We start from the raw sequence: 14,108 nt of genomic DNA, 5'->3' as shown, positions 1-14,108 counted from the left end.
ACTCAAGACAATGGGTAAGCTGGGCAGTGCAGAAGGATAGGTCCAAATGGGAATAGGGGTGGGAGGAGTCGGAAAGGAAAGTGGGTGCTCCAGTGTTAAGGCAGAAGAGGTTAAGTTGGTTAAGAAAGTCAGCCAAGAGGGACCTCTCTGACAGGTCCTGGAAGAACCCCAAAAGGGGATGACATGCATTAAAAGTCACCGAGTAGCAAAAATGGGGGAGGTAGCTGCCCAATAAGTTGAAGGAAGTCTGCCCTGGTGACAGCGAATGATGGACGGGCATATATGGTACAGAGGGAAAACGTCAGGTGGGGAAGGAAAAGGCAAACTGCCACAGCTTGAAGATTGGTAGTCAGGGAGATGGGTTGACTACAAATGTCATCCCGTATGAGCAACATGACGCCTCATTAGAGGGATTGCTGACCTCAGTGGGAAGGTCAAAATGAATCGGTAAGAAACGTGAAAGCTCAAAGCTTTCGTGAGGGCGCAATTTCATTTCCTGAAGGCAGAGTACAAGGAGACACTGGGACGCTAAAAGCAGACGTAAATCCTCTTTGTGCGACCGAAGGCCACGAATATTCCATTGGAAGAGAGTCATGAGGAAGAGACGTTGGGGTGTCACCTTGGCAGCTGCTGAGTGACAGCTGGGGAAGAGGCGCTACTACAGGGCACACAGAAGCAGGAGGATCCTGCTCCAGAGGGTCCACAGAAGCATCAGCTTGCTTTTGTGGTCGGACTGTTGAGTCCAATGCCGAAAAATGGTTGTTGGTGCACACCGGCAACACTGAGGCTGGCCAGACTAAGGTATCACATGCTGACACCATCGAAGAGGATCTACGAGGTGGCGAAGGAGAAGACCGTTTGTCTCGGGAGGACTACTTCGAGCCTTTCCGGTTACACGAAAACTCTCGTGTTGTTTGTATGGAGGGACGGAGGATGTCTTCGCAGGAGTACTCCTGTCCTTTCCAACCTACCGGTTGTGTAGCTGGTGGTTTCACTCCTTGAGGCGAGAGTTTGATGGCTTGTTGCACAGCTGGATGGAGGGATGGCAATCCTACCTTGACACTGGGCGATTTCACAACCTCAGAGCTGAATTTGAGGTCGCATGTATGCGTGGCCATGTCCTTCATGGCGCGAGAGTTAGCAAGAACAGAACTATAGGTATCAGACGCGAGAACACAGGGTTTGTGATTAGCCAGTAACTTGCGAGCAATTGGATAAGGCACCTTTTCCTTTACCTGGATCTCGAACAGCCAGCTCATCAAGATACACTGGACACTACCGAGATGAGGTGACATGGCCGCCAATGCAGCAGGGAGGAGGAGGTGGACAATCGTCCTCGTGTGCATCCCTACCACAGGTGACGCATTTGGGTGGGTGTCGACAAAACGTCCTAGTCTGCTTAAAACAATGACACTGGTAGCAGCGCATTGAGTTCGGAACGTACGGCCGGACGGTGATAATTTATAGCCTGCTTTGAGCTTGGGCGGAAGCACCACTCTACCAAAGGTGAGAAAGAGTGCGGTTGGGCACTAAGGAGGAATCCACCTTTTTCATTACACGATGAACAGCAATGACGCCCTGATTAGAGAGGTAAGTTTGTATGTCGGCCTCAGCTGGCCCATCGAGCAGCCTGGTGTAAATTACACCACAGGCAAAATTCAAAGTTCTGTGGGCCTCGACACGAACAGGGTAAGCATGGAGAAGCAAGGCAGCAAGCCGTTGCTGTGCTTGAGAATCAGAAGCGATCTCCAAGATCAAAGTGCCATTCCATGAATGAGAGCAGGATTTCACAGGGCCAGTAACTGTATCTACACCTTTCTGAATAATAAATGGATTTACCGTGACGAAGGACTGACCGTCTTCAATATGCGAGACCATGAGGAACTGTGATGCGGCGGGAAGGGTCTTGGAATCATTAGCCTCGTTGCGGCTATGTTTTGTAGAAGTTGAGTGGGAAGATGATTGACTCATCATGAAGTAATCCACCATGATTGTCAGCGTCTCCGAAGGTGCACTCCTTCCAACTGGGGGCTCCCTTCACTAGGGGGCGCACCCGCCTTAGGCGATTGTTCACACCTCCCGAACACCTGATGGAGGGATCAATTGGCAATTTGGGAAGGTGTGGGCTGACCTTCAGGAGCGCACAGGGAAAAAGAGGATCTTCAAATGCAGAAGTGGAGGAATGAGAGGAGAAGGGAAACAAAGAAAGGAAAAGGAAGCAAAAAACAAAGGTGAGACCGTTCGCACATCAGCAACAGAATGCAGAACATTCCCAGTAATACCCAGACACGTTCCCCAAGGGAGGGGAAAAAGAACAGCAAGAGGATAGACACGCAGCACGGAAGGGAAAAAAATGCTGCGAAGGCTGGGGCCTCACGGTAGCCAAGCACGAACCGGCCAGAGTGGAGAGCCACCTGGGGTGTTAGTTACCTGTCAAATCCTTTTCGGTTGCTCTGGAACATCAGAAAATCATCCGCAGTTACAAGGTTAACCACTCAATGATGTGACTACATTGTGAGTGATTTACCTTCTATTTTTTGTATTCAATAGTTGGACACAAATGAACACTAAAGTCATGTGAAACGTAACTACACTGTTCAGCTGTGATACCAAACTCTTTGCCTTTACAAATGTCTGCTTGTATCTGTGTGTGTGTGTGTGTGTGTGTGTGTGTGTGTGTGTGTGTGTGTGTGTGTGTGTGTGCGTCGCACACGAGAATCAGAAGTGGTCTCCAAGACCGCGCGCGCGAGCAAGCGAGTGTATACCTGGCCTTTTTTCCCCCAAGGTAAGTCTTTCCGCTCCCGGGATTGGAATGACTCCTTACCCTCTCCCTTAAAACCCACATCCTTTCGTCTTTCCCTCTCCTTCCCTCTTTCCTGATGAAGCAACCGTTGGTTGTGAAAGCTTTGTTTGGTAAGTCACATCATCTCTGTTTTTAGATATATTTATTTATTTTTTATTGCTACATCTTGTGTGACCAAACTAATGCGATGTTTTCATATTTTATAAACTTCTTTGTGCCTGCAAGACTTATTCCAAATAATTGTAGCAATGTTACCTTTACTTGGATTGACTGTCCCACACATTCAAATCTGATCACAGTAACCTAACAAATGTGCTGACATTGTAAAATAACAAAATATGTCACATTTAATATATAGTTACCAAAGTTCCATGAATCATTTATTTCCAAAACTTGAGTCAAATAACTAAATTTTAAAGACTGAAAATGAACAAGGAAAACACCAATTAGTTTCTTTTTATTAGTCGTCAGTCATTTTAAAAACGTAATACAATTTAATATTAACAACAAAATTGATTACACAAAGCTGTCCAGTTCAAAAACAGAAAATAGGTTTCCTTTAGAGACTTTGGTTTATTTTGCACAACATCCTCCCAGTAATAATTAATCTCAGTATCCAGAATGAGATTTTCACTCTGCAGCGGAGTGTGCGCTGATATGAAACTTCCTGGCAGATTAAAACTGTGTGCCCGACCGAGACTCGAACTCGGGACCTTTGCCTTTCGCGGGCAAGTGCTCTACCATCTGAGTTACCGAAGCATGACTCATGCCCGGCCCCACAGCTTTAATCTCAGTATCGATTGAGTATTTCAGATAGTTACTTCCTTTTTCCTTTCTACCAATTCTAAGAATACTTCTCCTACCATGTCAACTTCATTTTTATTCATTGGCTTTCACCTGTTTACTGGGACAATTCCACACTTTTCAAACGCAAAGATTAAGTTTTGGATCACTGACCATTTTAGACTCTTTATCAGTTCATTTACTAGTACAGGAAATACTTGTTACCTTGACAGAATATAATTCTATTTAAAAGAGAAAGACTTTTTAATATAATTAATAGTAAGTAGCAAAATAAACAAAAGCTCAGACTAAAATTTTTTTGAGTCAAAGTTACCCCAAAACATGGACCAATATTACGTCACTGTGAAATATAGTCTATTTTGTACCAAAATCAAGTCTTAGAAATTTCTTTTTTTGCACCTCAATCCAAAAAAGGAAACAATAACAGGATCTCGTTATCAACATTAAAATGACTTCTGTAACAGATGAACAGATGCAAGATCGAACACTAGTATTCTCCTTTGATTAACACCTCACACGTGACAAGTGCTGCTGCAGTGGCAGATGCATGAACTAAAGAAACAGTGCACAAGTAAAGTAGATAGTGCTGCCACCTATCATTAAAAACAAATGGATGTTCACTGATGTCCCCTATGGAGCAATGTTACTTCAGCTGATGGCACTGCTAGTTTCATTTTAAATTTAATTATAACTGCAGTACAATTCTCATGACATTCTACAGTCCCCTACTGAAAACACCAATAAAAACTGAATTTTTTGTACCTCGAGCATAAATTTTGCACAGCTTAGCTTAATTTCATGAGATGTTACAACTTTCAGAACTATAGAGGACTTAAACTCACCAGTAATCGCTGCAGCATGCACTCCGTTATTTTCTCACAAATATTGACATCCAGCTCAGCTTGGCCTAATCGATTCATAATCTTGTCAATCATCTGACAGATTCTGTAACGTACAGCTTGGTTCTTTGCCTCATGATGCTGTAACAGCACAAAGATGTGAAAACTGTGGCATAAATTAGTGCAGAAGATGCAATTAAAACACTTGTTCATCACCTAATATTACATACTACAAATCTCAACAGCACATGGAATTTGTAATGTCTCTGCCCCATAATGTACATTTGCAAGGTATGCACTACAAATAGGAAGGCACTTAATGTGTGAGCTTTCAGCAAGACTGCTGACATTATTTCATTTCTCCTTTGTTGCTTTCCTCACCCTTCCTCCAATATTGTAAATTTTTCTTGTCTCCCTCCTACTCTTAACATAAAATTAACTTATGGTCTCATTAGGCAATGATGCAATAAGAGGTGAACAATGACTGTCCTTATTGGGAATCTGTAGCATTACTGTTCAAGAAAAGGTCTGAATGTTCAATACTGAAGCAGAGCCTACAACAGCTATTTTCCAAACTATGTTAAACTGGTTTTATGTGACAAGCCAATCTTCAGCAGCTCAAAATCAATAGCCCCTCTGGTGTATGATTAATCTATGATCCACTGAAATTGTACGCTGTTTTCTCTGAGACCAGTATAATAAAGAAAAGTTGGAAAGATTATCCTGCACTTTTTTTAATGTAAATAACAAATATCACAGAATGCAAAACATTCAACGTCCATAAAACAATACTGGTATTTTCTGCAATAATTAAAGCAAAGCCCTGGAAAATGTGGATGAAGGTGACTTGACTGTCATCCATACCCAGATCACATTAATTCCAAGATAAGAAACCTCGCACTCATACCAACTACACTACACATTCATATCTCAATCATGTGTCAGTTGCCTTTACACAGCACATTTTTATGATGCACCACAATCAGTATCATCAATTTCTCAAAAAGCAGTATTTCTATCAATTACTTACACAATATTGAATGATTTAGGTACCTGGCAGATTAAGCATTAAGAAGTATAATAAATTAATTCAGAAACACCAAACAAAAAAAAGTGCAAAGAGTAACAATCTTCTTTCACTTTCAACTTATGCTGCATTGTTGTAATTCAAAAAATTGTAAGTTACTTCCAGTACAACGCAAAAGTAATTTTATGCCTCAAAACACTTATCGGCTCTGTTCCATGTGACTTCCAAATTACAAAAACTGTCCACATACAATAATCAATTTTTTTCAGGATTGAAGACTGACTTATTGATCCATCTTCAAGCATTTTCCATGCAACTGATGTATTTTTTACACACATAATACAGCTGTAGAATAAGTCATATGTTTTGAACATGTTAACGGAATATATGTGGTTGATACTAGACACGTAATAATCATTATATATAAATTCATCACTCAGAATGGAAAAAGGAGAAACAGCACGTGTAACACATACAATGCTGAGAACAATAGTTTAACAAATATACATCAGATATGTTTGAATGCGCGAATCATTAAGTATCAATGCGTTGCAAAAATAAAGCATAAGAGTAAGACACAAACATTTTAAAAAAAAGCTCAAATAATACAGTGGTCAGAACATTCAGCAGGTTTAGAAAATTGGATCATTTTTACTACAAATTTTAACTGCTTCTATGATACAGGAGGCTTTTTGTTCAAAACACCTTCTTGTAATATTTCTGAAGACATTCAGTGATCCACTCTTTATATTATTTGGTAACATATCAGATAATTGTATCCTTATGTATATATAACTTTTCTTTTCTTTTTTAGGCCTAGTAACTGGATGTCAATCAACTGCCTTTAATATGTGTCATACTTTTGTACAGACACTCACAGTCCATGGCTGTCTTGGTTCTCCTTGATATGCACAAAGCAGCAGAGCATGAACAGGGATCCAATTGTCTGTATTTTGAGCATTTTCTGAGTATTTCCTACATTATATGGTGTTTCTTACTTTAACAATCCACCTATTGGCCTTTTTCTATCAGATGAAAATTCTTTTCACTCCAGACGAATTGCCCCATAAAAGCATTGCTCACATGAGGTGGTTGTGAAACACAAAGAGTTCAGCAGTATCTTGTCAGTCATACAAGTCCTAGGTTTACTTAGCCAATAGGTGACCCAGGCTTGCTTTGAGCGTACACAGCGAGTTTCCCAAGTTCATTCTGAACCAAGATGAATGCCAAGAAGCTTAACTGTGGTATTACCGTTGTAATTGTTACAAAGGGCAAAAGGAATATTTACACTTTTAGAAAGGCTGACTTGTAAATCATTTACTCTGAATCGTATATAGGATTTTCCGAGTTATTGTACACCTTTTTGCTCAAGTGTATCCAACAGCCTTTCAGCTATAACAAAGGTGGTGTTACCTGCATATAATATGGATTTACATAGCATCATACTGGGCAAATCACTTACAAAAATTATGAAAAGCAAAGGAAAGTTCTGGGACACCTCATGTGACACAAAGTGTGTCAGATTTGTTTTTGTTAAAATATAGTGTTTTCTCTCACTAAGTTAAGTTGTAATTATAGGTAGTACTTTGCCTTTAAAACCACAAAAGTAAACCTTTACTCAGGTCTATGAGTGTGGCACTTACACGAAGTCTGGCTTCAAATGCAGACAAAGTGAAAGAAATGATATTTTCTGTGGTTTTAAGAGTTGATAAACCAGGTCCAAAACCATATTGTGAATCACTAAGAATCTTGTTAGCAGACAGGTCTACATTTTCATCCACACTCTGCAAACCACCGTGAAGTGGATGCAGAGGGTATGTTCCACTGCACCAGTTATCAGGGCTTCTTCCCATTCTGTTCATGTGTGAAGCACCAGAAAAATGACAGATTGAATGCCTCTGTGTGTGTGCTGTAATTATTCTAACCTCGTCCTCACGGTCCTCATGTGAGCACTATGTAGGGGGCTGCAGAATATTCATAGAATCGGCTTTAATATTCACAGAATCGTCATTTAAAGCCAGTACACGAATTTTGTTAGTAGACTTCTTGGGATAGTTTACATCTATCTTCAAGGGCCTACCAGTTCAGTTTCTTTAGCATCTCTAACACTTTCTTGTGGGTCAAATGAACCTGTGAGTGTTCGTGCTGCCTTCATCTGTATACTTTGAATAGTCCATGTTAATCTTATTTGGTACAAGTTCCACATACTTGAGCAATATTCTAGAACAGTTTGCACAAGTGATTTGTAAGCAAACTCCGTTGTGGACTGATTGCACTTCCCCAGTATTCTACCAATAAACTGAAGTCCTCCACCTGCTTTACCCACAACTGATCCTATGTGATTATCCCTACAAAGTGTTACACACAGAGTTGGGCAGTATCAACAGTGCTCACCGATATCTTAGTCATAAGAATACTACACTTTTTCATTGTGAAGAGCACATTTTCACATTTCTGAACATTTAAATCAAGTTGCCGATATTTGCATCAAACTGAAATCTTATCAAGATCTCACTGAATACTTCCAGCCCCTTCCAGACAGTACTTCATAATTGATAACTGCATCATCTTTAAAAGCCCAAGGTTACTATTAACATTGACCACAAGGTCATTATTATACAACATCAACATCAAGGGTCTCAACACACTTCCCCGAAGCACATCCGAAGTTACTTCTACATCTGATGCCAACTCTCCATCCAAGATAACATGCTGCAACCTCCCTACCAAAAACTCTTCAATTCAGACACAAATTTCACTTTATATACCATAAGATCAAATTTTTGACAATAAGTATAGGTGTGGTACTGAGTCAAATGCTTTTTAGTAATCAAGAAATACTGCATCTACCTGCATGTCTCAATTTAAAGCTTACAGTAAATCATGGGAAAGAAGTAAGAGTTGAACTACACAGGATCAATGTTTTCGGAATCTATGCTCGTTGGCATCGTGGAGGTCGTTCTGTTCAAGATACCTCATCACGTCAGAGCTCAGAATATTTTCTATGATTCTACAACAAATCTATGTCAACGATGCTGGACAGTAGTTTTGTGGATCATTTAATTTTGCAACTGATTGCTTGATATAATTTAACTGGTCCTCTCTCCATTCACATGTAGAAGAAATGTGTTCACGTAGGAAAAAGAAAGCATCCTTTGGATTCTTTTAATATTTGTAGTTCGACTCAGTTGCTGTCGAGGACCTGATGACAGAAAAATTAACAAACTAGGCACTGTATTCATTTGGTGTGATGTTAACACTATAATCATCGTTTTTATTTTCTTTGCTTCTCCCAATTCAGTCTTTACAAAATGCCAAGCAGCTTTACACTTGTTGTGGGACTTATTAGTCTAATTATCATTCGCTTACACTTCGCAAACTGGATTTCTCTTCTGTATTTACTCTTTAACTTTATGTAAGTGGCTTTGTATGTAGCACACTCTTTATCATAATAAATCTACCTTGGGAGAGTGGGTGTGAACCACTTACAGCTGCTGCCTTATTTCTTTTCAGAGCCTTTGGACATCAGATCTTAAAAATATCTGGGTGCACACTGATAAAAACTGCAAATGCATCCCAACATTCACTTTCAAGCAGAACGTCATGCCATCTAATCATCCACAACTGTGTTACTGCAGCTGTCAATATTTTGATTGCATATTGGCCCAACACACTTTTCTTTGATGCAGTCAAATATAGGCTTGTTAATTTTTGATTTTAACCATCTACCTTCATGGTCTAAAAGAATAAGTATTGAATAACCCTATCTCACATAGGTGTTTTTCAAAATTGCTGACGACATCAAGACAGGATGTCAGCCTTGTTGAATTGTTATTAAAACAACATAGATCATGTGATCTTTTTAACATATTCAATAGGTAAAGCTGCTTCATGTCTCTAGCCTTATATCAATGTTTATGCCTCCAAACACTAACATTATACGCGTGCACAGTTTTTCAAAGTATAAGATCACTTTTTCTAGAACCTCTGTAAATAATTCAGTCACTATCTGAAGTACATTGCACTGATACGAGTTTTCACATTGGAAGTAGCACTGCAGCTGCTTCAGGCACATTTTTGTACAGTAATCAGCACTGTTAAATACACATTAAAGACATATTGCACATCTAGGTCATTACTACAATATATCGAAGCTCCACTATGCTGTTGCGTTCTTCTACAGAACTACTACTACTACGTGATCAGGCCCAGTGGACCGCACACATCTACAAGTTTCCTCCTCCACTGTATTCTGTCCATTGCTGCTATCCGCCATTCGCCCACATCTATTGACATTTGTTTTAAATCTTCATGGAGTCCATCCCTCCAACACTTCTTGGGTCTCCCTGGCGGTCTCTTTCCCGTAGGTGTGAAATCCAGGAGCTTCCGAGGCCATCTGTGATCCTCCATCCGGGCCACATGGCCGGCCCACTGCATTCGTTTGGCTTTGACAGCTCCTGCTATGTTGGGCTGCTGGTATAGTTCCTCAAGCTCTTGGTTGTATCTGATCCTCCATTCCCCTGTATCTGCATCCAGAACCGGACCGAAGATCTTCTGAAGCACTTTTCTCTCAAAGACAAGGAGCTTATGGAAGTCCTGTTTCCGGACACTCCATGTCTCACAGCCATATAGAACAACAGGCTGGATCAGGGTTTTGTACAGTCGAATATTGAACTGTCTGGAGAGAGATTTGGACCGAAGCAGTTGTGCTAGGCTGTGGTAAGATCAGTTTCCTGCTTGTATTCTGGCATTGATCTCTGCTTCACATGACGAGTTCTCAGTGAAAAGTGCCCCTAGGTATTTGAATTCTTGTACTCTCTTGTAGGAATGGTCCCCAACCTGCAGTGATTGTAGATGATCAGCAGTCTGACAATGACCACGCATCATAACGAGGTACTCTGTCTTAGCTTCGTTTACGTTTAGCCCAAATTTGCTGGCAGCCTCCTTTAGTTCTTCTACAGAAACCAGGACTAAGTCAAAGCCAAGTGGTATATACAAATCTGACTGATCTTCACTTAGGCCTACTCAATGTTCATTAACACATAATATGATGTTTTCATTCTTTCCAAAAAGAATACCCAGATCATGAATTTTATTTGTTAAGGACATGATTTTTATATGCATGAATAAAAGCAATTCATTGTTACATAACGGTTGCAGTGAACTGTTCAGCAGTTGTGTATCATTTTGAGAACTTCCCTTGTGAAGTCTTATGTTCCTTGAAGCCGGCTTTCTCAGACATGCTGCTAACTTGTTGATGGTGCTGGATCTGGATGCTGGTAACAAAGGAGGTTCCCTGGGGGCTAACTGTGAGAAATCATTACTCCATTTTGACAGTTTTCTTGCCCCCAAGGACACGCAAACTGAAGCTTGTTTGCTGCCACATAGGGTCTGGCTGCTTGTTCTTTGCATCATCTTAGCAAAAACCAAAGAGATATCAGTTTCCATTTTCAGTTGATGTGTTAGCTTCTGCAGTCTTCCTTTTCCGCTAGGAATTTTGTGAGGGACTAGAGGACGGGTAACAGCCTCAGTGCATTCCATGGTCTGATCACTATGGTTCAGACCTCATTTCAAGCCTTTTTCTGAACTGAAACAACGTTTATTACATATATTTATTTTTAAGTATATTTAACTGAATTAGCAAGGCTTTTACACAAATTACGTTTTCCTCTTGCATTGAGATGTAACCCAAGTTTTGTGTAATGATAACTTTGTTGTGGTTGGTTGATATTTATTTCATGGACATTATCACTCATACCAGCCATTAAAATGTTACCGAGATTAAATACAGATTTGGTAAAACTTGGCTTGTCATATCAATATGGTATTGTACATAATATCAGCACTGGATGGTTCATCACCAAGAACTGTAGCATTGAAATTTCTTCTTCATTAGTTAATATCATTAGCACCTGCAACAACTATCAGTAAGTCACTCACTACGAAGTCACCAACGAGATCGTATGCTTCCTTCACTACATCTTCAAAATGTGCATTTTTTAAACTATTGCTGATGCTCTGTAGTCCAAGTATAAAATCTCATTAATGGCTCATGCACAGCCACACCTAAGGCTTTCACTGAACAGAAGTATTTTATTAGGCCTACTACACTTCAGCTCCATTACATGATCTGGCGTAGTTGTCACATGCATGCGAGTTCTACTGGTCTCATAAGTAGTGTTTTTAATCATGAATGTGATTACTGAGACAGACTATCTCACTGGTGTACTGCTAGACTAAGGTTTAACACCTTGTTGACAAAAGGGTCATCAGAAACAGTAAAAGATCCAATTATGTAGTAAAGGATGGTGAGGATCATCCGATTTGTAAAGCCAAGCTTTCACCTTGAGTGATTTAAGAAAATTATGGAAACTTAATCTTTATGGCAAGACAAGAATTTGAACTGCTCAATCAAATACAAGTCCAGTGTCGTCCACTGCACTACCCCACTGTGTGTTTTCATGAGCAAAATTCAAACTATCCAATATTCACCACATTTGATCCATTAGTAATCAGCAAAGAGGTTCAGAAGATTCAATTTCACCTCTCATTCAAGATAGTAGGTTGTCTCTTTTCATATTTCACTACCAGTTTCCCATGGCTATGTGAAAAACAGTGTCACCAATCTAGGGACCACGGAGGAGAAACACCTATGCTGACACCATCTGCATGCACTTTGGCATAATCGTCTGTTTCCTTGCAATAAATCTCTCAATCACGTAGACCTATTACAAATGACGACCTCGAAATTAAGGCTGCTGCTTGTCACATGATACACCACTCATCGCTTTTCCTGAAACAAGTGCAGCGAGCTAAGTCAAATCATGCTTAAACATTTCTTTTTCAAGTCATGGAGCGACAATACAAGTCTGGATATAATCGCAAATCTACAGTTGTTTCTTTGATCATTCCTTGTGAATGCTCACACAAGGTCAAGGACATAGTAAATGAAGTTCCTCCTCGGACCTAGCTATGCGACTATATATTAAAGGATTCATTTTTACCTCTAGCATGAAGTTGAATACAATTTTCAGTAAATCGTTCATTTCTTCTTCGCCATCATCATTCATTGCTGCACAAAACGTTGCAACGAAATCCACTGAACGTTCAACAACTGGTGACTTCTCATCCTGGACTAGTATTATCTTCAGACACTGAAGAAATTCTTGACAGAAGGTCTCCCCTTCCTGTTTCAGAAAGTTCAAGCTTTTAGTATACAGAAGTGTGAATTTTAACTACAGTGGTGACGAAAAACACAAACTTACATCATTATACTTCTGTATAAGCGTCTTCGCCAAAGTCTGATGATTTCTCGTGCTAAACTGAGCATTATTGAAAACTTCACGGACCGATAAGTCCACTACTGTAGTCCTCGGTCCCATATCGTAAACAAAACGTATACAAATGACAGCACGAAAAGACAACTTTTCTACATACAACAACGTTCGTCAAAGACTTCCATTGACACACTTCCCGCCTTTAGTTCAAGAACTTCAAACAAGTCAACGACATTAATAAAGTTTCAGAGCTGCCAACATTAAGGGGAGTGTTCCGCGCCAGTGAAACGTCTGGCTGAGCTGACATTTCGGACAGGAAATTGACATCACGTGAACATACTCATCCGGCTGCAGAGAACACCTGACTGCGCGTGTTCTGTCATTCTGAAAGTAGCTCAACAACATTGTTGTGGTGACGACTGTCACTGTTTAAACAATGCTTTTCCTTGCTGATTGCCTTAATTTTAAAAAAATGAGAACCTCCACAATGTAAACACATGGTAAAGGTAGACTGCCTAAACTCTTAACTGGGGGCTTACATGAGTTTCTGGGTTTACATTGTTTACGAGAAGCGGCGCGGGTAAGCTACTACGAACAGCACAGTGAAAGCATTATTGTAGCCAAGATAGACGTGAAGCCCACTCTTAACACAGTAGCAGAAGTTTACTTGCCAACTAGGTCCGCAGATGACGAAGAATTTGAAGAAATGTATGATGAGATAAAAGAAATTATTCAGATAGTGAAGGGAGACGAAAATTTAATAGTCATGGGGGCCTGGAATCCGCTAGTAGTAAAAGAAAGGGAACGAAAAGTAGTAGGTTATATCGTCCCCAGCGAAATAAAAAGAAAATACTTAAAAAAACAGTATTTATAAAGAAGACACATTCAATAATTGAATAATATACATTTTTCTCATGTATCCGTATTATAATAATTTCTCTGTGTAAGTTTCGAGGGCAAAGAAGTATAACAAAATGATCTAATGAGACGACAAGATACGCTCTTTTGTTAATTTTTTAGTCATATTCACTTCTTCTCTTATTTTGGTTGCGTGTAGACGGACATCTTTCGAGTGCTGGCAAATGTAAGCGTGTTTGTACTAATTAAGCAGATAATATATTGATTTAATATCATTGTTCGCTTTTAATTTTAAGAGGTGATCCCGATTTCATGTCCGCCTTCCTTTGAATTAACCTGCATTCGAATAATTTACAGTTCAACAATCGCAGCGGCCAATGCAGCCAACGACGCCATTACGTGGCGATATTAACTTATAAAATTTAGCGGAAGCGAAAAACTCGACCGCTTTTAACATAATATACATCTTTCTCCACAGCCGCCCGACGCTGAAGAAAATA

General features: G+C 40.0%; 1 protein-coding gene across 1 annotated transcript in view; it reads right to left on the bottom strand.

Moving 5' to 3' along the window:
• LOC126251849 (condensin complex subunit 3) overlaps window positions 1–12,944 on the bottom strand; it is a 217,772-nt gene extending 204,828 nt beyond the window's left edge. The window contains exons 1-3 of the mRNA XM_049952524.1: window positions 12,739–12,944; window positions 12,478–12,660; window positions 4,450–4,587 (exon numbers count right to left, since the gene is read on the bottom strand). Of these exons, the coding sequence (XP_049808481.1) occupies window positions 4,450–4,587; window positions 12,478–12,660; window positions 12,739–12,855 (438 nt within the window). The 5' untranslated portion in view covers window positions 12,856–12,944. The remainder of the gene's footprint in view (window positions 1–4,449; window positions 4,588–12,477; window positions 12,661–12,738) is intronic.
• Between the last annotated feature and the right edge of the window lie 1,164 nt (window positions 12,945–14,108).

The sequence above is a fragment of the Schistocerca nitens genome, chromosome 4, assembly GCF_023898315.1.
Source record: "Schistocerca nitens isolate TAMUIC-IGC-003100 chromosome 4, iqSchNite1.1, whole genome shotgun sequence".
Lineage (NCBI taxonomy): Eukaryota > Metazoa > Arthropoda > Insecta > Orthoptera > Acrididae > Schistocerca > Schistocerca nitens.
The sequence above is the reverse complement of the archived record's forward strand: the minus strand, read 5'-3'. Positions and strand labels throughout refer to the sequence as shown.